The sequence below is a fragment of the Malaclemys terrapin genome, chromosome 6, assembly GCF_027887155.1.
Source record: "Malaclemys terrapin pileata isolate rMalTer1 chromosome 6, rMalTer1.hap1, whole genome shotgun sequence".
In the NCBI taxonomy this organism is placed as follows: domain Eukaryota; kingdom Metazoa; phylum Chordata; order Testudines; family Emydidae; genus Malaclemys; species Malaclemys terrapin.
Window position 1 is genome coordinate 13,342,522 of NC_071510.1, and position 25,937 is coordinate 13,368,458.

General features: G+C 44.9%; 1 protein-coding gene across 2 annotated transcripts in view; it reads left to right on the forward strand.

Annotated features, from left to right (window-relative positions):
- GRIN3A (glutamate ionotropic receptor NMDA type subunit 3A) overlaps window positions 1-24,490 on the forward strand; it is a 96,702-nt gene extending 72,212 nt beyond the window's left edge. For both annotated transcript variants that reach the window (XM_054032317.1, XM_054032318.1), the window contains 3 exons: window positions 16,457-16,621; window positions 18,638-18,711; window positions 23,805-24,490. In XM_054032317.1, coding sequence (XP_053888292.1) covers window positions 16,457-16,621; window positions 18,638-18,711; window positions 23,805-24,141 — 576 coding nt within the window. In that variant the 3' untranslated portion in view covers window positions 24,142-24,490. The remainder of the gene's footprint in view (window positions 1-16,456; window positions 16,622-18,637; window positions 18,712-23,804) is intronic.
- The last annotated feature ends 1,447 nt before the right edge of the window (window positions 24,491-25,937 follow it).

Genomic DNA, 25,937 nt, shown 5'->3' on the forward strand with positions numbered 1-25,937 from the left:
TAGCAAAACTGAAGTATAAAAAAGGCCAATCCTCAGCGGGAGTAATCTGGCGTGACTCTACTGAAATCAATGGATCTAAGCCAATGTTTAGAGCAGCTGAGAATATGGTCCATTGTAGAATAAAAAGACATCTACTATGAATGAGAAGAGAGGTAGTCTTCTTGGGAGAATCTAAAGGTTAAAAGGTTAAAAAGTGAATTCAAGAAATCAAAGTCTTGAGGAACCTAAAAAGAGCTTGTAGCTTATAAATTAGCAGGTTACGTACATTTTGTTGCAAAGTGCTGTACCCTGACACAAGCTATCTATTCCTGCTCATATGAAGTACACAGTCATGGATCCACTGTCCCTTCCTCAACTGATTCAGCCCAACCCTACCCCAGGCCTGAGGGTTACACGGGTATCTGGAAGAGTGACCAGAAAATTCCACACAAGAGCCTGATTTTGTGGAATTTCCATTTCTCCAGTTCTGCCCACGCCCAAACGATTCAGATGAGCATCTAAATTCCTTGGTCTAACTGAACCACTAAAGCTATTGGAGGTTTATCCATCACTAATCAATAGCACGTTCTAGAGACTGGCCCAAAGAAAAACCCAGAAACGAATATCCTCAAACTTTGGTGGAGTGTAGATCTGAATCCGTATCTACATTTTGCAGCTTGCATCAGTGTTTAGTATTTTCATTAATGTCAACATGAACCTAATTAACACTTTTTTAGTTCCCTCAATAAAAACGTATACGTTTGTGTCTCTAATGTTCAGCCAAATTCCAGGAAAATAAATTTCGAGGGGGGGGGGGGGGGGGGGCGCGGGGAGAGAAGCTTAGTCCAGGCAATTTCTGATCCAGTTTATCTGGAAACTATATTAATATCCAAAGGGAAATGTTCTTGGGGAAAGGCCAGGTTTTAATGCAGCATATCGACTCTTGACAGCCTGTTCCTTCTGTGACCTCCTGTTATTTTACATTGGAAAACAAGTCTCTTGAATTAAACCTGATCAAGATTGCCAATAGGCAATGGCAGTTAATTAGCACAAGTTGCTTAAAATTGAAAACCCTTGCCTGCCAGGGACAAACTCGACTTTTGAGTGCTTCCCTATGAAATGTTAAATTGGCTTGTTAAGCTTTTGCATTTTAAAGAGGGCAGTCAAGGCTCAAATACGTTTGACAAGTCTCTTTTTGAAGAGTCCTTTGGAAGCTTTGCCATGGAAGCAGGGCAATGTTTGTTTTCAACCCCAGTATAGAACTACATGGAGCGTGGGACCATAATAAGGGAGCTTCATTAAACTGAATTTTAGAGTTTCTGATCATGGGATTTAATCATACAAGACTTTAGTTCTGTGGTTGTTAGCAATGGGGGGTGGGGATTCTTAATGTATACCCAGAAACCTGAGTATAGAACTCCCCACGGAGCAGGGAATCTCAAGTTTCAGTGAAATGCTCTTTTGCCTCTCCCCCAGTTACATCGACAACAAAATGGATGAACTGAATGACTTCGGTGTCTGATTCACAGAACCCCTAACCTCTGGCTGTCTCCATCTCGCCTACTTCCTACTAGAGACTGTGATACAGAAGGGCCAGGGAGCAATGGTAGAGGGGAAATATATAAGCCCTAGGCTAATTAAGGTGTGGTTCCCTGTAGACTAGGGAGGGTTGCTACAGGTTAATTGGAGCACCTGTAGTCAATTAAGGCCCTGTCAGGAACCTAGTAAAACCCCCCTGCTTCAGGCAGTCAGAGGAGAAAAGAAAAGACAAGATGACTGGACTTGGAGGTGTGTTGTGAGATCTGAAAGAGCAGAGAACCAAAGTAAGGGAGACTCCCTCCCCCAGTGTCTAAGGACTAAGGATAACCCCTCCCAAGGGGGAAGAGAGTAAGAAACCCACAGGGGTTGCAAGGGGCTGGGACTCAGAGCGAGGAGCAAACCCAGACCCCTCCCCTGCTTCCCTTCTCTACCATCTTCCTGGGCCACTAGCGGGGCTTTTGGCTCCCAAGAGCAGGGGCAAAGGGTGGTGTTTTAGGGTCCCCCCCAAAAAAGCACAGAACCCCCCATATGAACATCGGCCATCTTGTCACAAGACCTAGAGGGTCCACCAGCTGGCAATGTGCCATACAGATCACAACTCTCATCTCTGCTGTTAAAAATACATTGGAACTGCTGAACATGGATTTTTTCCTCCTTCTTTCCACTTTCACCCACACAGATGCATTGACATGCAGCCCGAAGGGGTCTGTTCAGACCTTGCACTACATGAAACATGGCCAGCTCTCTTCATGAAAGTGAGCTGAATAGAATCAGAGTCCACAGGCATTCTGATGGCAATGCAGCTCTCACAGACGGACTGACAGATGTCTAGAAGACTGTAGTCATTAAACCCCCTTGTTCATTTTGAAAGCTTCAATGATGTAGATGGGTAAGGGACTCACCATCATACTGAGAAGTAGGGTTCTAATGGGCAAGAGACAGGGCTGGAGACATACCTCGTTGTCAGGAGCCTCTGGAGAAATTAATGCAGTCTAGGGCTATGTTAACTTTGACTTTTGAAACAATAGTTGTACAGCTACATAACCTATTCTTTAGTGTCAGGCAGAATAGATCTCAGGAATGTGACGTGTTGCTACGTGTTTTCTCCTCTGCAAGTCAACCCATCACAGCATTTCACTCCCATCCAAAACCAACAAAAAAAAAAGCCTCCCAAAGTTTTTAGTGATCCAGACAATTTTTGGATGAATATATTAGACGGGTACAAACAAAAGCAGAAACCACATGAAATCCAAAGATGTAAGATCTGCACCACACCATATCTAGAGCATTTTATTTCCATGTGTAGGGTCTAGAGAGAGAGTGGGGATATAAGGAACCTTACCTGTGGCATCAGTATCTCTCAGTGGCCGCCCGCCCCCAGCTCCCAACAGCACTAACCCAACAGGCCAAACTGTGTTGGGCACCTATGAGAACTTTGCCTCCAGGGGCCTATGACTTAACCAGCGAGCTGGTTAAAGTGACTCAAAAATCGCTTCTTCACAACCAAGCAATAGTCAGTCACCCAGAGCACATAGCAAGCAGAGAGAAGGGATAAACAACAAAAGGCCTCTATGCCTGGCTCCTTCCTGCACTTTATTCTCTCCTTGCCAGTGTTGGATAAGCCAACTGAATTCCAAAATCAGACTTTTGGCTAGAGATAGAATTCAGATCCAGATTTTAAGCATCCCCCAACATTAGTCAGTTCTGCAATTATGGCCGCAGTTTCTTTCTACTTTTCTCAAGAGGCTCTTGTTTGGGGGGGGGGGGGCATTTCTCAGGCCCTCAAGATTGTCTCTAAAATCTCAGGACTTTTGGCTGTGCCACCATAAGACTGACAGTGAATAGATTAAAAGAGGGAAAGATAAATAGGACCTGCCCAGGCAAGCTGAGGAGAAGATGCTCCTTGAGTCTTGCTATTTTCTAGATTCATTTAAAATCATTTATTTGATGTGTTTTTTTTTAAGGGTGGGAGAGCGTCAGTAAAGAGGGGTCATGTTGGTCTTGTCTCTTGCCCACTGTAAACATGCATGGATAGATCAAGACATTAAGAACTACAGCACATAATTACCTCAATAGAGACATCTTGTGGCTAGAACATTAAAAAGGTTCCACATATCTTTGTTAAAGGAACATTACATACATGCTTTTTAGGTGCTACTTGTACTCAGTTAATGAGGGATGAATCAGGAAGGAAAGCAAACAATTTGTTGACCTGGAATGGATGAAATAGCCACCTGAAATCAGCAGATATTGAGAGAGACTCAAGATTGAAACCATGTCATTCTTGTCATTTTTCTGATTATAACCAGTTTAAACACACAAAACTAATAAGAGACGTGCTCCTGCACATCCGTCTACTGTAAACACTGCAGTAACATTGTGACTGATCCAAAGTCCCCTGAAATCAATGATATTCATGAGTTTGCAATCAAGCACTTTATGTAGTTTTAGCCCAGTCCTGTGTGATGCTAAGAGACCTGGGTCAGGATCATTGGGTCCTATGGTAACAGCTCAGACCATATCTGTCTGAGGCAGGTAGAAATGGTGGCATTATCAAAGCAGTCGAAGATTCCCAATGGCCTGCTAAGAATATGAATATGAGAAGAGATAAGGGAAGAGTGGGGAGAAACGTCTGCAAAAATTTTCTCCAGTTCAAAAGAGCATTTCAGTTTGACTGTGTTCGCAACCTGTGTGTGTTTCCTTTCTGCGAATCTTCAAATACGTCAGCTTTACTAGCTTTGTCACAATTCCAGGGTGAGCTGCACTTCAGACCCCTTTTAGTCCCTCTTGAGCGCACCCTTCAGGTGACACTTCCCCTCTCTCACTTTCCTTCAGGGGCGGCTCCAGGCACCAGCGCAGCAAGCGCGTGCCTGGGGTTGCACGCCGCGGGGGGCGGCCTGCTGGTTGCTGTAAGGGCAGCAGTCAGGCAGCGTTCAGCGGCATGCTTCCGGGAGGTCCGCCGGTCCCGCAGTTTCGTTGGCAATTCGGCGGCAGGTACACCGAAGGCGCGAGACCCGCAGATCACCTGCAGAAACGCCGCCGAATCTGCATGACCAGCCGTGCTTGGGGCAGCAAAAAACATAGAGCTGCCCCAGCTTCCCCTTGCAGGGGACTCTCAGTGGTCGCCCGCCCCCAGCTCCCAACAGCACTAACCCAACAGGCCAAACTGTGTTGGGCACCTATGAGCTCTTTGCCTCCAGGGGCCTGTGACTTAACCAGCGAGCTGGTTAAAGTGACTCAAAAATCGCTTCTTCACAATCAAGCATTAGTCAGTCACCCAGAGCACATAGCAAGCAGAGAGAAGGGATAAACAACAAAAGGCCTCTATGCCTGGCTCCTTCCTGCACTTTATTCTCTCCTTGCCAGTGTTGGATAATTTCCACTCAGGCCAGACCTTCCTACTTCTAGGCATGGAGTGACAGACCCCTGCAGCTTTCTCTGTCTCTGTGTCAGAGACTCCTCTCCAGCCACCACTGACTACTCAGCCCTAGACCAGGATCTTTGTAGTTTTTAGTATCCCCTTTGACCCTGTTTTGGGGCCTTGCTAGCCTTGCTGGAGCATTCCTCAGTTGGATTTAAGCTCTCTGGGGCAGAGACTGTATCTTTGTTCTGTTTGTACAGCACCCAGAACAGTGGGGTCCTGTTCCATTATTGGGACTTCTAGGTACCATGGTAATACACATAAAAATAATGATCACACCTTGACCATGGTTTCCTCCAGGACCTTACCTATTCTCCAACTGTATTTTATCTTTGCCACTGTTGCATTTGCTGTTTGTTTTCCCTCCTACCAGCATCCTTTAAGTAAACTCTTTGCAGTCAGACAGGATAATAGCAAACAGATAAACTGAGATGCATAAGACGTTCATAAAAAAAAAAAAGCAGATAACTCCCTCATTCTTCATATGTGTAATATTTTTAACCTGAATGTTGGAATTTTCTCTGAATGAAAACTTTAACATATTTTATTACAATGACATTAATATACATGTAAAATTCATGCTTTCTTAAATATTTTCCCAGCACAATGCTTTATTAATAGAGCTGTGAAACACCTTTGCAATTAAGGCAGAGACCCTGTGACATCTGCCTGCAGGGCCGGCTCTAGTTTTTTTGCCAGCCCAAGGAAAAAAACAAACAAACAAAAACCCTCTGAGAGCGCAACTGCCGAAGCAAAAAACCAACCAAACAAAATAAAACCCCCACCCGGAATGCCTCCCCTGGAATTGTGCCGCCCCAACCACGTGCTTGGTTTGCTGGTCCTGTCTGCCTGGTTTGGGTTGTAATGACTAATTCAAAAACTTAGACTACGTTCTTGAAGAAATTCACCAAAATTTAGGGTGACCAGATGTCCCGATTTTATAGGGACAGTCCCGATTTTTGGGTCTTTTTCTTATATAAGCTCCTATTACCCCCCACCCCCGTCCCGATTTTTCACCCTTGCTGTCTGGTCACCCTACTGAAATTGCCAAAACATTTGAGCAAATCTGGGCCCAGTCTCCAGCAGATGGAGGGTGATTTATGGTTTTATAAAGAAGAATCATAGAAGATTAGAGTTGGAAGAGACCTCAGGAAGTCATCTAGTCTAACCCCCTGCTCAAAGCAGGACCAACCCCAACTAAACATCCCAGCCAGAGCTTTGTCATGATGGGCTTTAAAAACCTCTAAGGATAGAGATTCCACCACCTCCCTAGGTAACTCATTCCAGTGCTTCACCACCGTCCTAGTGAAATAGTGTTTCCTAATATCCAACCAAGACCTCCCCCATTGCAACTTGAGACCATTGCTCCTTGTTTTGTCATCTGCCACCACTGAGAACAGCCGAGCTCCATCCTCTTTGGAACCCCTCTTCAGGTAGTTGAAAGCAGCTATCAAATCCCTCCTCACTCTTCCCTTCTGCAGACTAAATAAGCCCAGTTCCCTCAGCCTCTCCTCATAAATCATATGCCCCAGGCACGTAATCATTTTCGTTGCCTTCCATCGGACTCTCTCCAATTTGTCCACATCCTTTCTGTAGTGTGGGGCCCAAAACTGGACACAATACTCCAGATGTGTCCTCACCAGTGCCAAATAGAGGGGAATAATCACTTCCCTCGATCTGCTGGCAAAGCTCCTACTAATGCAGCCCAATATGTCGTTAGCCTTCTTTACAACAAGGGCACACTGTTGACTCTATTCAGCTTCTCATCCCCTGTAATCCCCAGGTCCTTTTCTGCAGAACTGCTACTTAGCCAGTTGGTCCCCAGCCTGTAGCAGTGCATGGGATTCTTCCATCCTAAGTGCAGGACTCTGCACTTGTCCTTGTTGAACGTCATCAGATTTCTTTTGGCCCAATCCTCCAATTTGTCTAGGTCACTCTGGACCCTATCCCTACCCTCCAGCGTAGCTACCACTCCTCCCAACTTAGTGTCATCCGCGAACTTGCTGAGGGTGCAATCCATCCCATCATCCAGATCATTAATGAAGATGTTGAACAAAACCGGCCCCAGGACGGACCCCTGGGGCCCTCTACTTGATACCGGCTGACAACTAGACATTGAACCATTGATCACTACCCATTGAGCCCGACATTCTAGCCAGCTTTCTATCCACTTTATAGTCCATTCATCCAATTCATACTACTTTAACTTGCTGGCAAGAATACTGTGGAAGACCATATCAAAAGCTTTGCTAAAGTCAAGATATAACACATCCACTGCTTTCCCCACATCCACAGAGCCAGTTATCTCATCATAAAAGGCAATCAGGTTGGTCAGGAGTGACTTGCCCTTGGTGAATCCATGTTGACTGTTCCTGGTCACCTTCCTCTCCTCCAAGTGCTTCAAAATGGATTCCTTGAGGACCTGCTCCATGATTTTTTCAGGGACTGAGGTGAGGCTGACCAGTCTGTAGCTCCCTGGATTCTCCTTCTTCCCTTTTTTAAAGATGAGCACTATATTTGCTTTTTTCCAATTGTCCAGGACCTCCCACAATCAACACGAGTTTTCAAAGATAATGGCCAATGACTCTGCAATCACATCAGCCAACTGCCTCAGCACCCTCGGATGTATTAGATCCGGATGCATAGACTTGGGCATATCCAGCTTTTTAAATAGTCCTTAACCTGTTATTTCACCACTGAGGGTTGCTCACCTCCTCCTCATACTGTGTTGCCCAGTGCAGCAGTCTGGGAGCTGTGAAGACTGAGTCAAAAAAAGCATTGGGTCACTAGGTTGCTTCCCCCATTCAGTAAGGGTGCCACACTTTCCCTGGCCACCTTCTTGTTGCTAACATACCTATAGAAACCCTTCTTGTTACCCTTCATATCCCTTGCTAGCTGCAACTCCAGTTGTGCTTTTGGCTTCCCTTGTATGCTCGAGCAATATTTTTATACTCCTCCCTAGTCATCTATCCATGTTTCCACTTCTTGTAAGCTTCCTTTTTAAGTTTAAGCTCACTGAAGATTTCTCTGTTAAGCCAAGCTGGTCGCCTGCCATATTTGCTATTCTTTCTGCACATCAGGATGCGTTGATCCAGCACCCTCAATAAGGTTTCTTTAAAATACAGCCAGCACTCCTGGACTCCTTTCCCCCTCGATTAGCCTCCCAGGGGATCCTACCCATCAGCTCCCTGAGGGAGTCAAAGTCTGCTTTTCTGAAGTCCAGGGTCCGTATTCTGCTGCCCTCCTTCCTTCCTTTTGTCAGGATCCTGAACTCAACCATCTCATGGTCACTGCTGCCCAGGTTGCCACCCACTTCTACTTCCCCTACCAAGTTTTCCCTATTTGTGAGCAGCAGGTCAAGAGGAGCACGGTCCCTGGTTGGTTCCTCCAGCACTTGCACCAGGAAGTTGTCCCCAACCCTCTCCAAAACCTCCTGGATTGTCTGTGCACTGCTGTATTGCTCTCCCAGCAGATGTCAGGGTGATTGAAGTCCCCCATGAGAACTAGGGCCTGTGATCTGGAAACTTCTGTTAGTTGTCCAAAGAAAGCTTCGGCAAATGCAAATGCATGACAGCTATGCAAATCTTGTGTTTGCAGTTTCCCCAGGTCATCGTGAGGTGGGCAGTTCACTTGGATCAACATAAAAGAACTTGTTTGCTTGTACCATTGTAAACAAACTACTGCGTTTCATGTGGTTCTCGCTATTGCCTCCCTGTGCATTAGGTAAGTGAGGCAAACCCAAAACAGGAGTGGTTTATAAAGAACAGGAACATGTGAAGATTCAGAATTGTTCCTCCTTCTCTTAAGAGTGCACAATGGCCCAAGCAGCAGAGCTCACCAGAGAAACAGCAGCTTTCAGGGAGTCAGAGAACTGGTAACACTAGGGCCCTTCTGCACGGCCCATCAGACAGTGCTCAGAATAATTCTCCATTCCCATGGTGTGAATTCAGCTAGCCCCTGTGTAGCCTATCCTGGCTGAAAGAGGGTGATCTTTAATTAATAGGATGTTAATCATCATGTATAGTCCACACTGAGACCTAGACAGTGAATGGCTTCATATTTTTATTGCTTTTGGATGAATATTTGGCCAGCTACACATTGGACATGTCAATTAAGAATAGTAGCATAAAATGGAATATACATGAGTGAAATATTGATCAATATGGCCCCTAAACTGATGAAATATCCATCTTCCTATTTTGTCATCACTCCTGTGGGATATTACCAAACCTTATCCATCTGCCACTTCTGAACTTTTGGGGATTAATTTCTCTTTAGATTCATTTCAAGATTTTTCTTCCTACTCATCATTCTTTTCTCATCTTACCTTCGGGACCTGTTCTTTCCAGTGGCAGAGGTGGCTGTCTGCCCCTTCCACCTCCCCTTATTTGGCAGCTCCTTGGTCATTTAAAATGACATTAGAAAAAAGTCGTCTTGGAAAGGCACAAGCCAAACTGAGTCTGGGGACATTTGAATGCCTTGAAATGCAGGAGTGAAATCACAGGAAGGAGTTTGGTGGCCCAGAGGTTGGTAGCCTCTTTACCTTCCTTGACCTTTAGAATCACCCTCAGTAGAAGTGCTCACAGGGGTTATGTTATCATGGCGGTCAATGCTGGCTAGCACCAGAAAATCATTCTTGGAAGACCTGCCTTGTAGAGGCTCCTATGAATGACTTAATTGACTCACATTGCCTGATACACTTACTAGTAAGTGTCACTATCTGTAAGGTATTCTTCATGATCTCCAAAACATGGGAAAAGCAAATGAGCCTAGTATCTGAGTCGTCTCAGGTCCAAATTGGCATAGGCAGCAATTAAATTAAGTCTGAGTGTCCCATTCTAGCCTTGAATTAATTTTTCTATACTGAAAAAAATCAAGTCTCTGGCAAGGGTAGAACAAAGACTAGAATGGAAGAATTCATAATGATCAGGGTTCAGCAGCATGTGTCAAGCTATGTGACAAAGCCTGCAAAATATTTGCACGTTATTCCTGGCTCTAACCAGGAGTTGCAGCGAGACTCATTGCCCTGTTTACACTACACTTTTGCCCTCAAACATCTCACCATTGCAACCACCAATACCACTCAGCAGTGGGACCAACAATAGAAACCCTGTTGCAGACAAAGGGCGAGTTTATACTCCATTGAGAGTTCAGTTTGTTCTCTCTCTTTCCTGTGGCATTCTTTTAGGACTAGGATATTTGAGGGACTCGGGGTTGGACAGCAAGTGTTTTCTCTGCGTGAATCTCTTGTTAGTTGCATGACTTCCTTCCATTTGAATAATTTCTTGGGAGGATCTCTCTCGTTTGTTTAATTGAATGCTGGGCTTGATTTCCCTCCTTAAATTTACCTCGATTTGATTACCCAAAATCTCATCCTGGTTTATTGGACAAAGTTTGCACTGGCTGTATTTTTACATGGAGTAATTATTGCATGTGCCATTGAAGAAGGGGTGTGGATGTCTCAACAGCATAGTAATGGGCTTTAGAGCCTTTCTTCTCTAGGAAACCTGTTCAACTCAAGCTCAGGAGTGATTGAAGGGTATTTCTCTCTACAGTCTGTTTGGTGGCCCATGTACAGTAAGTTAGTTCTCTCAGTCCTGCTATTCCTAGACAGGTGTCAATGTCACCAAACCACCCCTCTAGGTGGAAGGAAGGACAAAGATTGAATAGTGAAACTTGTTGTCCCCTGGGATCTCAAGAGATGGTCACTTCAGGTTAGGGTTATGGGGAGATACATGGACTCCCATGGTGAGCAGCTGTCTGAAAAACAGGCGGACACTGAGATTATATCTACACTACAATACAAAGCCCACAGCACCAAGTCTCAGAGCCCAGGTCAATTGACTCAGGCTTGCAGGGTTTGGGCTGTGGGGCTAAAAATTGCAGTGTAGACAGAGAGCCTGGGCTCCAGCCAAGGCCCCGAGACCCACCCCACTCACCAGGTCTCAGAGCCTGGGCTCCAGCCCGAGCCCACACATCTTCCTTGCAATGTTTAGCCCTACACCCTGAGCCCCGTGATCCCAAGTCATCTGACCTGGGCCAGCCATGCCACAGGTCTTCCATTGCCGTGTAGACAAACCATGGCAGGTTCTGTGGAGGAGTCAGAAAGAACCAGGCTTTTCCAGATCCAGGGAATGGTAAGCCTGAGAAAGGGCCAGAGATATGTGTACTCTGATTTATTGCTTTTAAGATATTTCTCTGAAATGCTTTTGTTCTAAGTCAATAATATTTTGCTCGAAGGAGGCAGCTGGATCACAACAGTTTGATTCAACCAGAACCATTTTTTTTTTTTTAATTGCCAGCCAACCTAAGGGGGGGGGGAAAAATCAATTATTCACCCAGCTCTGCATATATGAGTATTAAGTCTGCTGACTGGGAAAGCGAGGAAGAGCTTAGAAGAATACACTGGAAAATTGATGACCGATTTGGATTTCAAGCAGCTTGTTCAAACTGAACAAGGACTTTCCTTTCCTAAAAAGCAAGTGGTCTCATTTAGCTCATTGCTTAATGAATCAGGCAAAGATGTTGCACCTCATTCATCAGCAGGCGATGCTAAGGAAGTGATCTTGGATTTCAAAGCGAGGGCTGATGGAGTGTTCGTTCTCATTCCTTTCGCCCTTATTGAGAGGGACTGGATTATAGATTTGGCTGGGAAGAAGAGAGATTTGTTATCAAAGTCCATGGATGTTTTTCCAGACCAATGTTGAACTACTGAGAGCAAGACAGACGGTTGTTTCTCTAAGGAAATGCTTGAGGCCAGGCTGGCTTCAATGGAGTTACTCAGATTTGTACCAGCTGAAGCTCTGGCCCTTTGAGTCTCAGGCCTAGATCCTTAAAGGCATTTAGGTGCCTAACTCCCATTGCAATAAACGGCAATTGGACACCTCAGTACCTTTGAGGATCTGGACCTCAGTGCTGTGGCTACTGTTCTTGACCATGCCAAATTAAGGAGGACCTACATAAATGGGGCTAAACATATATTTTGTGACTTTGATGCGACATCCTTTCCGCGAGCGCACAGAGTAACCAACACACAGGAGGCCCCATGGAAGTGAAGGACGGATGCTTTAATAATTAAGCACAGAACTAGGCTTCAGGAGATCTGCCTTCTCTGCCGCTATCTTCCTGCAGCCACAGGCATGTCCTTTAACCTCTGTGTGCCTCAGCTTACCCCCTCTGAAGTGGGGGATAAGGATTCCTACCTCGCAGAGGTGTGAAAGTTAAGCCACTGATCCTCGTCAAACACGTTAAGGTCCTGGGGTGGAAGATGCTATAGAAAGGATATTACTTATGGTTATTACAAAGACATCAATAGTGCTGCTGTTTAGCCCTCAACAGCAAATCATCATGGAATGCAATAAAGCTGCTGTATAGAGTGTTGTAGCCGTGTTGGTCCCAGGATATTAGAGACACAAGGTGACCTGAAGACGAGCTCTGTGGAAACTCAAAAGCTTGTGTCTCTCACCAACAGAAGTTGGTCCAGTAGAAGATATCACCTCACCCACGTTGTCTCTGTAATAAAGCTGCTGGGAAGTCTTGCAAAGAAGACTCATGAGGTTTGTAAACAGTCAAGGTTGGTCCATTGATAGCAGACTGAGATTAGCCATCAAATCTAATACAGCCAAGAGGAGGGAGGAGGGACAGCAGCATGGTTTCCTTCAGCAGGAAGGTAAGAGGACTTGTTGATTTTCCAGGCAAAGCTTAAAGGAATATCTAGACTGCTGCTGATTCTCAGCTCTCCTCCCGACCTTGATATTTTTGTCTGCTTACGTGTGACTTGTGGCATTGAGTGCACAGAACCATTAAACACAAACCATCATCTTTTAAAAAGGAAAATGCACATGTGCACACACAAAACTAGAAAAGTTATCATTTTGCAAGGAATTGCAGGGGAGGGATTAGTACGTCTCCCTCTCTCTAAGGATGTATAAATAGGTGGATACAGACTTTCCTAATTCTTGCATTTCTACACCTTTCTAACTGCAGTTTTTCCCATTACTTAGCAGCAAACAGTTTGGAGCGAGTAATGAAAAGCATCATAACTCCATGGCCATCTTTTGGGCAGAGTTGTCAATTCAGTGCCCACAATGGTTGCTCAGAACTTCATAGCCACAGCAGGGATAGATTTCAGAACCTCTTGCTCCCAAAACACAGCTACTACCACTTGAACTTGGGTTGTAAACTCTTTGAGGCAGAGACTGTCTTTTTGTTCTGTGGATGTACAGTACCTAGCACATTGGGTCCTGGTCTAGATCTGTGGCTTCTAGGTGCTACTGCAATACAAACATTATACAAATAAAAATATGGGAATTTCTGCTGGCAGTATAGGACCTATGACACACAGTTGTACATTTCAATCCTGCTCAGAAGAGAGCTGTGATCTAGAAAAAACAGTTTATTCTGTTCTGTCTGAAAATAGAGCTGAACATGTATGCATGATACACAAAAAGTCCTGTGGCACCTTACAGACTAACAGATGTATTGGAGCATAAGTTTTTGTGGGTGAATACATGCGTCTGACGAAGTGGGCATTCATCCACGAAAGCTTATGCTCCAATACATCTGTTAGTCTATAAGGTGCCACAGGACTCTTTGTAGCTTTTTATAGATCCAGACTAACACGGCTGCCTCTCTGATACTTGGCATTATACATAGTGAGCAGTGAAGCTTGGCGTTCTGCTATGTGGTGATGTAAAATGAGACCACAAAGTATAATACGATGCACTGTATCTCTGTTGTCTTGATTTGTGTGTTGTGCAGTATAAACCACTAAGAAAATTAGCAATTTATAATAGTTCATACACCTGTTATTGTGTTGAATCATTTCATACTCTCTGTGGTAATTATTTTCTCCCCCTCCTACTTGTCCTGTTTAACTTATTCCTAAAATTTCTCTCTAAAGTGTGGCCTTTGATGGGTGGCTGCTTCATTGTGTTTATCTTCTTTTTATCGCCAGATGAAGTATTTTTCATGCTGGCTTTGGCATTTCATGGGCTAATAGAGAAAGATGTCTTGTTTGGAGCAATTTAAAGAACCATAAACAACAAATAACAATACATCCGAGACACCATTGCTGAGATTTCTTTTGCCTGTACCCAGCTACGCTGCGAATGAGTTCAGTAGGGCTGACAAAATATTTGGCACTACGGAGGGTCTGGCCAATCACTTTCTATTGAAGACAATGGAGCTACACTGATTTATGCCAGCTGTGGATCAGAACCAGTATATTTTTTCTGCACATCAGTCTCAAAGGTGTTGCAATGGAACAAGAGCAAGGATGAACATTCTGGACCCTTCAGTTGTCTGGCGGCGGTTGCTATTAGGACTATGATTTAGTCACAAGTTTTGGTCTTTGCTGGCCAGGGTTTTATTATTCTGGCCCAGCTTCTCAGGTGTGACATGGCTGCTTGGCAGCCTAAACCAGCCACAAAGCCAGCGGATCAGGCCACTGAAGGATCTCTACTGCCTACAGGCTGCTGCACCACTTCATAGCTGGCCATGGACACCAACACCACTTCGCATATGGCCTCCAAAAAGGGACATGTTCCCTTTCCCTTGAGGTGGAGGGTTTTGTTTTGTTTTGTTTTTTAGAAGGAATGCCTCCTCAAAGATGGGGAAAAGAGAAGAGGTTAATTGAGATGGTCTGGATCTGTTAAAGTCCAATCCCATTTCATCCCAGGTTGGGTTTGTGATTCAACTGGAGCCAGTAGAGATGGCAAGGTCATCTGGGTCCCTCTCTCTGGCCTGGTTAAGACATCTCTCAGGATCATGATGACAAAGGCTGGGGATCCCAGGAGAGGGTAGGGGTAGCGTCCACGATGGTGAAGCTTTTAGCTTACGGCCTTTTAGCTACTCCCAAAGATGCTGCTAAGTTTTTCATGATCCGTCCTGTTTTGCAATTATTTTCTTTAGAAGAATCGTTTCTACTCCCTATTATAGCACCTGGAACCGCTGATTCATCAGTAGAGTCACATTGTTCCTAGAAATTCTGCCCAGCGGCACGTTGAGTAAGTAGGTAGCTTTCAGCAGAGAACCCCAAATACATGGATCATCCCAATGCTGGATAGCACTGGTCACATACTTGTGTGGCAATGAAGCTCCGCATTTGCAAAATGCTCCAATCCAGCAGGGTGAATTGCTTAGGATTTATTGCCTATTTGAGGCACTTCTGACCTTGTATCATTGTGCTTCAAAACACTGAAAAAGGAAAGACTCCACTACAAATCTCCTGAAACAAAATGCATGGGGAGACCCTCCAGCACTAAGCATCAGTGGATTTGGCACTAATCCACTACTGTTTTGGAAACGTCATTGTAACCCTAAAAGAAACCCCAAGAATGTATCCAAAGATTAATCTAGGGACTTGTCCAGACAAGTGAAATTTGCACTTGGATCTAGTTATAGCAATGCAAAACACCCCAGCATAGACAGGGCCTAACACTCCAGGGTTATATAATATCCCCCAAAGAGTGTGAATTAAAGACACGCAGTCCTACCTCTCTATTGGAAATCCAGAGTTAGCTAACCTGTATATTCTGTTCTTCTGTTTACAGCCATAGGGAATCTCTTTTTAATGGATGGGCACTGATTTTTATTCTTGGCAATATTCCTTAGCTGGTTTGGGGGCAATGATTAAAGAACAGACATAATATTCCCTATCACACCAAAGACTATAACATGAAGGAACCGCATGGGCCCCAGGTGGTTCAAATAACCATGTATATAGACGTGACTAAGTAATACTGAATATACACAACATGCAAGGTCTAGCCCCCTTCCCCACTACACACACGTGCGTGCGCACACACACACACACACACACACACCTTGGTTTCGAAAACTTAGAACACAGCAAGCACCACTAGAGGGCTCACAAACTAAAAGTGATTCTACCCACTTCCTATAAACTACAGGGTGGGGGAGAAAATTGTTCCTCTTTTCCTTAACTGCAGTCAACTTTCATGCCTATGAAATGAGGATGGATATGCAGCTTAGTTAATTAAGGGAGTTGAGGCTGCCATGAATATGACATCTACTTGCAGTTTCTCCTTGATTACTTCCCTCTTTTGCACTTAGAAAATCATTACCATTGCCTTTAAAAACCAAAAACAACCACTAACGCTCACTCTTGACTCTCTGCTGACTAAAGCCTTGGTCCTTGATCCTTGGATGATGTTCGGCCAAGCAGTGCTAGTATTTCCAGATTATAGCATAGCTACCACTGGTATAGGATTCTCATATGTGCCACTAATCTAATTTTCCCAGGAAAAAACATCAGTGGCGCAGATTCACATTTACATCAAGGTCCCTCTTCACCACTCTGACAGTGCAAAGAATCTTAAGGCAGCCAGGGTGGTATAAAGGGGCCTTAGTGTGAATGAGAATCAGTCCATTATCCACCTGTTATGATTTGGCTAATGCATGCTCACTGAGAGGATATTTATGCATTTGAAAATGCAATGTGTACTATGTATATTAAAATACACCAAGAGGGCATTTTATTTTTATTTTGCACAGACACTGCAAATGGGCATTAACCACTTCTCCGGACTCTTTGTGATGTTATGCGTTGGATTTGTCTTATCCATTCTCACCACCATTGGAGAACATGTAGTACACAGACTGGTCCTACCACGAATCAAAAAGAAATCCAAGCTGAAATACTGGCTCCATACAAGCCAGGTACGTATTCGAGAGGCTTGCTGGTAATTCCATCAAATGTTTCCAGAGCTGTTCAGTAAAAGCCTGATCCAAGGCCACTGAAGTCAATGGAAATTCTACCGTTGGTTTCAATGGGCATTGACTCTGGCCTAGATTATTATTATTAGCTTTGCTGTTCTAACACAACCTGTTGCAGTTGACGGTGCAAATTTTACCAATGACTTCGGTCGGAGCAGGTCCGGTGTCTCTAGCACCCCTTCTGTTATTGAGTATCAAAGGGAACCAATTAAAGATTATCAATGTTATTTCTCAGACCAGTCAATCACTCTCTAATGAGGAGGGGGAGGAAGTAGACACTGGGATGGCCCCGCAGGCAAAGTTTTCAAAGTAGCCTCCAAGCGGGCTAGGTGGCTCAGAGGAGTGATGATGGTGATGCACATTAGCAAGAGAAGTCCAGACTTCCACATACGCTGCTCAATATACAGCAGCACTGAAAATGGGAGGCCTTATTTTCATTTACATTAAGGCCCCTTAGTAGTATAAAGAGGCCTTAGTACAAATAAGAATCTAGGCCAGCATGTTTGGACTAAAAATGGGATAGAAAACAATGTAGGAAATTATACAATAACACTACCAGTAGATATGGAATAATGGTACAATTTTATCTGGAGTTGGTGTTTAATTTGGTCCTGCCACTGTCAGGAAGTCACAGAAGAGGTCCAGAGAAGGTCAATGATGGTTAGAGTTAGAAGGATGCTAGGGACTACATATGAGAGTTTGAGATCAAGATTATTTAACATTGAAAAGAGAAGCATCAGAGGGGACTTGAAATATTCGCAATTACGAAGTACATATTGTAAACTGAAACACCTCCCCCCCTTCTTTTTGCTTCTCAATCGCTGCTGTTTTATAACCCAAACACTGCACAGTCAGCTTTCTGTGCTAGCTGCATTGTGAGACTGCCTTTCCCAAGGTGAGCAGGGTCAGTCTTGTGGTATTTTCCCCCCTTCTTTCCCCCATGAATGTTTGTATCTTATTTTTCCATATGCCAGAGGAAGATGGCATCTCTAGCCCTACCACATTCTAGAGGTGATCATAGGAGCCATCCTGGAAACTCCTGGGCTGTATTTCTGTATACAATTGAGCGAAGGCAGCATTTGCTAGAACGTAGAGATTGCCTCTGTCCATTCTATCAGGTCCTCAGCTGGTGTATCACCAGGCACTATCATTGACCTTAACTGAGCTACGTCATCTTACACCAACTGAGGATCTCGCCTAGAGTGAACTGCTAGAAGTCCAGTGAGAGCCCGACTCCAGCAACAAGTTGAATTCTGTCAGTAGCACAGAATAAGTTATAAAGGAGAATGACTGTGGACCTTTGTATCTTACACAGCACTAGGCAGGTGAAAGCATTTCGAGGAAGACCTCGTTTGGTTGTCTGAGGACTGAGTCATTGTTGGAAGGTCCAAATTCAGCGAAGACAACCGTTTATCTGTAAATACTAGAATATGAAAAGAGAGAGGGGGGAGGGTTGTTGTTCTTCAGTGCGTGTTTGTTTTCTTAAAGACACACAACTCATTTGTGTAAAAAGCCTGAACCAAAACCCGTTGAGCTTTGGGACAGTTTGAATTTTAATATGCTACAAACTAGCATGAATTCTAAGTAACATCTTGTTTATCAGTATATTGGTTCCCAAGCTTTCTATGCATCTATAAAAATGTGGGTTCGCCTCCTTTGACACGGTGCTTGTAATAAAGTGGGGGAAATATATTTATCTTTCTGCCTTGGGGTATCTTATCTAATGGATACATTACTTTCTGGTAGACGGTCTTTAAAAAAAGTGTACATCAGGAAATCAACACCTCTTGCTCCAGAAATAGGAGACCTTTATGACAATGAATTGGGTTTGTATCCCGGAATGTGCAAAATAAGAAGCTACATTCAGGTGGAGTCCACACAAAGACAGTCGTTTGCCTGCCCCCAGAGGTGGGGGCTCTTTTTTCTTGTGTTTAATTATTCCCGTTTCACTTCTTCTAGAGATTGCATCGCGCGTTAAACAGTTCATTCACTGAGGACAAACACCAACCCAAGACAAAACGAGTAGAAAAGAGGTAAGTTGTGCGTGCCTTTTTTTTTTTTTTTTTTTTTTTTTAAAAGGGCTTATTTTGAAACTAGATCTGTTGGAACTGGATATCGGACCATGAACTTAAACATCTCCCAGAGATAAAGATAAATCAAGAGAGAAAAATGGTACTTTGACTATTAGCTAACAATATTGTTACAGGCTGAAGTTCTTTAGATGCCCAAAGAGAAGCGGAAAATGGATACTTATTGGTTTAATACAGAGCTACATAGATTCCCTAGTATTTTTTGTCCACACCGCAATCATAAATCCAAAACCCAATACCAGCTGCCATGCTCATTGCCAGCTGTTAATCTAGGCATACCTTAAGTGTAACTTGTTCTAGTCCTAAAATGGTCAAATAGCATACAGGGCAATCCCTTCTCCCAGGAATCTCAGCTCAGTCCAGGTCACAGGGAGCAACTCCACCTCAGGCATTGACTCTAATTAGAGACCAACTCAGAGAGCAAACTCCCCTCCTGTTTGCACAGCTGCATGTCTCCAGAACCTGTGTCTACACAGAACATTGCATAATCAAAGACAATACAACAGCACATCTTCCTAAGACTAAACACTTGCTCACACACTAAGAAAAAGAATTTGAAAGACGATGGTACATCTACACCACAAACGAAGGTGTGATTGTAGCATGGGCAGGCATACATGCGCTAGCTTTAATCTAGCGAACAAGAGTAGTGAAGATTTAACACACAGACCCTGCCATGGGCAGCAACCTAAAGTCCTCAGTGGGCTCATAATGATGGGACTATCCCCTGCCACCATTTCTTCACTACTGTTTTTTTTAGCCCACCTAGCTCAATTCAAGCTAGCAAGGATATGGCTACCTGTTACAGTCACACCTTCATTTGTGGTACAGACATATCCGTCATGCAACAGCACCACCTAGTGACACCGGTCATAACAATACCATCTTTTTGATGTGGTACTGCTAGGAAATACTTCTAGATAGCAGCATTCCTTCCCTACAGAGGAGTACAGATGCAGAGAGATGTCAAGATAGCACCCTGGCCACTTACAGCAAAAATCTCCATGAGTAGCGTCCGGGAAAGATCCTCTCTGTGGCCACGATCAAAGCACTTACTCATGGGTTTTGTTAAATTTTGGTGCCACAGAAATGACACCAAGAAAAAAATTCTTGGTTGATTGACAGATGAGAGAGGGTCAGCCTCCACAACACCCCACATCTGGCCTCCTCAGCACCCCCAGGCAGGCAGGCCACTAATAAACTGACAATAATCCCAAAGAAAACAGAACAAAAAGGTCCTTCGCTTTTCCTGGGTTACCCTTCCCTCTCGTGCAGCAATGACCCTCCAGACTTTCTCCTTGGAGGCCCAGCTCCTGCCCAAGTGGCTCAGCTTCAGGGCTTCCTCCCTGGAGTCCTTCCCCCACTCTGGGACTCCACAGGCTGGATCCGTATTCCCAGGGTACCTGCAGACTGACTCTCTCCAGGGTCTACTACAGGAGCTGCCTCCTCTCCTGCTGTACTTTCCTTCCCAGCAAAACTCTCCCAGTCCTTTACAGAAATCACTCAACTCCTTCTCGGGGGGGTCTGATAATTGACTGCAGCCTTCTGATCAGGATCAGCTGCAGGGCTACGTGATCATAGAATCATAGAATATCAGGGTTGGAAGGGACCTCAGGAGGTCACCTAGTCCAACCCCCTGCTCAAAGCAGGACCTAATCCCAACTAAATCATCCCAGCCAGGGCTTTGTCAAGCCTGACCTTAAAAACCTCTAAGGAAGGAGATTCCACCACCTCCTTAGGTAACCCATTCCAGTGCTTCACCACCCTCCTAGTGAAAAAGTTTTTCCTAATATCCAACCTAGACCTCCCCCACTGCAACTTGAGACCATTACTCCTTGTTCTGTCATCTGCTACCACTGAGAACAGTCTAGATCCATCCTCTTTGGAACCCCCTTTCAGATAGTTGAATGTAGCTATCAAATCCCCCCTCATTCTTCTTTTCTGCAGACTAAACAATCCCAGTTCCCTCAGCCTCTCCTCATAACTCATGTGCTCCAGCCCCCTAATCATTTTTGTTGCCCTCCGCTGGACTCTTTCCAATTTTTCCACATCCTTCTTGTGGTGTGGGGCCCAAAACGGGACACAATACTCCAGATGAGGCCTCACCAATATCGAATAGAGGGGAACGATCACGTCCCTGGATCTGCTGGCAATGCCCCTACTTATACAGCCCAAAATGCCATTAGCCTTCTTGGCAACAAGGGCGCACTGTTGACTCATATCCAGCTTCTTGTCCACTCTAACCCCTAGGTCCTTTTCTGCAGAACTGCTGCCTAGCCACTCGGTCCCCAGCCTGTAGCAGTGCATGGGATTCTTCCGTCCTAAGTGCAGGACTCTGCACTTGTCCTTGTTGAACCTCATCAGGTTTCTTTTGGCCCAATCCTCTAATTTGTCTAGGTCCCTCTGTATCCTATCCCTACCCTCCAGCGTATCTACCACTCTATCCACCCCAGGCAAGGTTGCCTGACTCCCTTGGAAGAGCCAGCCAGTCTCTCTCTCTACTGGCCACACTCTTCCTCTGTCTCCTCCCCATAACAAGCCCAGTTTGACCCCAAGACAGCTTCATCAATTCAAAAGCACAACTTTCGGAGGCACGAGCTGCTTTCCGAAGCTGACTGGTGCAAAATAAACGTCGTGCTGCTCACACCGCCAAGGCCCTGACTCCTCCACAGGATGTTTTTTTTTATATAAAGGCACTTTTGCCATCTCTAATTAGAACCCTACTAGCAACCAGCCTGTTCAAAAACACTTGTGTTTATCAAGCCTTTAACTGCACTGTGGACGGGACCCTGGTGAATTAAATTCAAGGCTCCCAGTAACCTGGAACGCAGCTGTAATGAGTCCTAATATTGGAAGGGACAGTGCTGAGCTCCCCAATTAATTAGACGAGAACACTCTCTTATTCCTCCAGGCGGCTGTCCTCTTTCAAATGGTCAGAAAGGGAAAAGCGATGGGATTAAACTTGTGTTGTGTTATTTCCCTCGAGAGGGTCCTCTGATATCTTCTTCAGGCATCGTTTTCAGAAAGGCTCTTTTAACACAGTGCCTGCAGACCTGCACATTCTCACTCTCTGCCTGCAAGGGGTTCCATTTACACCTGCCTCGAGCACAGCACCCGCTTACCTCCAACTCTAAATGGGTGAGCCCATGACCGGCGCCTGCCTCCGTCCCCTCTTCACACTCCCCACCACCACGACCAGCACCCGGCGAGCCCTGTGAAGGCTCTTTTTGTGTTGGGTTGTAAGAGGCGGGAAAGATAGAGGCAGTCACTCATGAGTGCTGTTCCTAAATACACCCAGAATGCAGGACACGGCTACCTGCTTCATCTGGGGTGTTCCTAAGGAGGAGTGCGCCATAACCTGCACCAACCAGCTGCCCATTGATTTCTGGGTGTGATCTGAAGTGATGGAGTCATGCTGTGGTTTAAAGCCTGAAATGGGTTGGGACCACTTCTTTTCCCGTCCAATACTGCACCAGTGGAGGGAAAGTGAAGCTCCCAGCTAACAGTTCCTGATTGGACGGTGAACGTACTGGAGGCAGAATGCCATCAGTGAGATGTCCGCCACAATAGGCCCATTTCCCATTTATTCCCTGTTACACCACATGCAGCTCACCCTGTTCTTCTTGGCTTTTCCTGGCAGAGAGAGGGATGGCTGACGGTGGCAGGAGTGGGATTTGCGAAGGTTTTTGCACTCAGACTCTTTGTCACATTGCAGTTGGTAAAATGTTTGTATGTACACCTAGAGCATTGGGCTGAGCATGTTTCAATGAACTGAAAGAAGGAAAGAAAAGAAACTTACGAAATGCTTTTAACTTTTCACTCAAGCTGATATATCAGATCCATAGACAGTTTTCCTTTTAAAAGCAGGCTAGTTAGACAATCCCCGTCAGCCCTCCTCAGCTTTGATCCCATACGAGATCAGTGTGACATACTCCGCTTTTTCATGTTCCTGATTTTCACTGGCTCTGGTTTTATTGAGACTGAAGATAAGCCCAAATCACCCAATTGCAATCTGGCTCCAGATTTCTAATGTCTCAACAGCCAGGAGTGTTCAGATGCAGGGGTTTGGTTCAGTCCGTTATCAGAATTAGGAGCCAGCTGCAAAAGTCAGATCCAGATCTGGATTTGGATAAAGAAACTCCCAGTGTTTGGGGATTTGGGGGACCCTGGGTTTCAGTTTGGGTCCATCCCTAATAAGAATGATTCACCCTTCCACATCTCCTGTTATAGCAAGTCATTTGGGTGCTCAGGTAGATTTCATTTGCTAACTAAGTCAGTGTCTTTCTCACAGCAGGCATCTTGGTAGCATGGAAAACTTCAAGACTGAATCACTGAAGTTCTCTAGTAGCTGGGCCACAGTGGTTTCCAAGCAGTTAGGGAGTCTGGCAGATTGGCTTTGTCTGATCATTTGAGACACCCTGTGGGAGCATCTAGGATGCAGTGTCACTGCAAATTTCTCTGCCAGTGGGAGCCACATATTAGAAGTTCCTTATTTGTCTACTTAGCAACTCAAGTTCACCGAAGAGGCATGGTACATGGTTTAGTGATCTGAGAAGGGGCATGGGCACCAGGACTTCTGGAGATCTAGACATTGCTCTGACATTCACTATGGCCTTGGGCAAATGAACCTCTTCATCATCTGTAAAATGGTGTATGTAAATGGGACATGATGGTATTTACCTACTTCACTGTGGCCAGGGGAAGATTAATCAGTCATTGTTTTTAAACCCTTTGAAGATGCAAAGTGCTATATAAATTACTGCATGTTCAGATTTTTCCTCTTCGGCCAAAATGATTTGTGCCGGCCAGAAGGTTAATCAAAAAAAGGTTAATCAGGTCAGCTGAGCTTTTTGGAGTCATGGCCCTTCTGTAAAGCCATTTTTGGGGAAATAAATCGAAATGCCACTGAGGTCTGAAATGCAGCTCAGGTGTTTAATGATGGATATTGCACAGGCGGGGAATGCTGGGCAGGCCTCAGGGAAAAGCCCTCTCTGCAACGGTTATGGTTTCATTTTAAAGAGTGATTCTTTGTGCAGGTCCAACACAGGTAACAGCCAGCATGCGGTGTGGAACACTGCCAACCCAGGCAACTGTCACCGGAGGAAATACATATGCGGTGAGGAAGGGCAAAACGAAGTGACCCTCAGACAGCACCAAGACATACCCCTTCCCCAACTGAGGGGAGAGACTCCAGCACCCCTGACAACGAATGGGAAAGCAGATCCCCTGAATATTGCTAAGACCTCAGTGATCCAAGAGCTCACTGAATTAGAGAAGCAGATTCAAGCAATCAAGCAGGAGCTGCAGCTAGCCATGAAGAGAAAAACTGAGCTGGAAGAGTATCAGAGGACAAACAGGACTGCAGAGCCCTAGGCCACCACACCTCCGGCCCCCTGTACAATTTGCAATGCACTTTTGTAAAGCCAGAAAAGAGACCTGGGAATAAAAAGAGCAATATGTTCTTCATAAAGCCTCCGTCCTGCAAAGCAGACACTGCATCAGCAGCGGGAAACTTATTCCTGGTTCCTAGAACAGTTCTGGTTCTTTCATAAGACTGAATCTCTCATTCGTTCCGTGAACATCTAAGGGGTAGCCTCGCACTAGAAGAGCTGCGAGCATCCAGACCGCACCCGTCCTGTTTCCTTCACATGGCACTAAAACAAAAAGTTTCCACTTTTTAGCCCTTTCTGTGCATTAATTAAAAAAAATTCTAAAATGGTCAGCAGCTCGTGTCCCTTGTTGGGGGGGGGGGGGAGTGGGAGAGAGAGACAGAGAGAGTGAGAAAGTAACAAAGGACCTGATGTCCATTTACAATAAGGCCCCTAAGGGACTGCACCGTGAGTACCAGAGCAGCGTCAAAGAACCTTAGCGTAAGAGAGAATCAGACCTGTCATTTTAAGGGAATTTATTATGAATGCATCTCTCTGAAATGATTTGCTTCTTGGATTTTGACGATGGGGAGAAGTAGTTTAAGCTATTCAGCAACTAAATAGATAGTACATCAGCCTAAGTGATAGTGCCATCAAATAATCTTTATCTAAACAGGATTTCTATTAACTTTTAAATAATGCTTGACCACACACCCTTTGGGACAACAGCCTGTGTGATGTAGACAATGTTTTTAATGTCTTACTTAGTACAGGCCATGGCAGCCCAAGAACCGATGGATTATTCCTAGTGCACAGCACATCCAGAAGTGGATGGATTCTAATCATCTCATACCTGGCTAGCATTCAGTCTTTTTGCAAAGTAAGCTGTAATTATAGATCTTAACCTAAGTATGCTTTTTCAAGCCTTTCTTTGAATGACAGATGTTTTGGGAGGCAGTAGGGGTAGGTGGTCCTTGATTAAGATGCTGCTTTGGTGGGCTGAACTCAAGTTGATGTGCCTACAGTCAATCAAGCCAGTGGCTGATATTATATTTAACATTTATATTAGGCCTGATTTTCTGCTGTTTAGTCAGCCGCTGTTAATTCAGAGTAGCAGTGCCATAGAGAAATCAGGCCCACTGGCCCTGATCCTGCAATGATCTCTATATGAGAAGACCCTTCATCTGCCCAGAACTTCACAGGGCTCCATGTGCAAGCGGAGTGCTTTAGATGTGCAAGGAGTGGCAGCTCAGCTGTCCCCACTCAAGTCACTGGGGGTAAATCAGTCAGAGTTTGACCACTGACTTCCGTGTGAGCAGAGTTAGGCTAACTGAGTGCTTTTGAAAAATCCCACTATAGACGACAAAATCCCTGTCCTGAAGAACTGACTTCTCAAAGGGTGGGATTTCTGGAACTGTTAGCAGCCACAGTTCCAACTGTAGGAAGTGGGAGACACGGGTAACCAGCATCTCTGAAAATCAGGCCTTACCTAAATAAAAACAAATGAGGGATGGGGGAAAGGAGGCAAGCAAAGCGACTGAAGTGATTTATCACACATCACAGCATGACCACGCTCAGTGTCACGTGGTCTTACCTTTTAAGCAAACCACACTGTTTCCTTATTTTGCAAAAGAGACAACTGGAAAAGGAAGGATAGAAGCCATCATGGTGACATGAGGAGAAATTTTGTTCTACCTAGGCTAGTGACTAGGAATATTTTAATTGAGGGGGCACAGTGAAGCTGTCGGTGTAGGATCAGGGCCTTATTTACTTTCACCACTGACACTATGTAGGTTAATG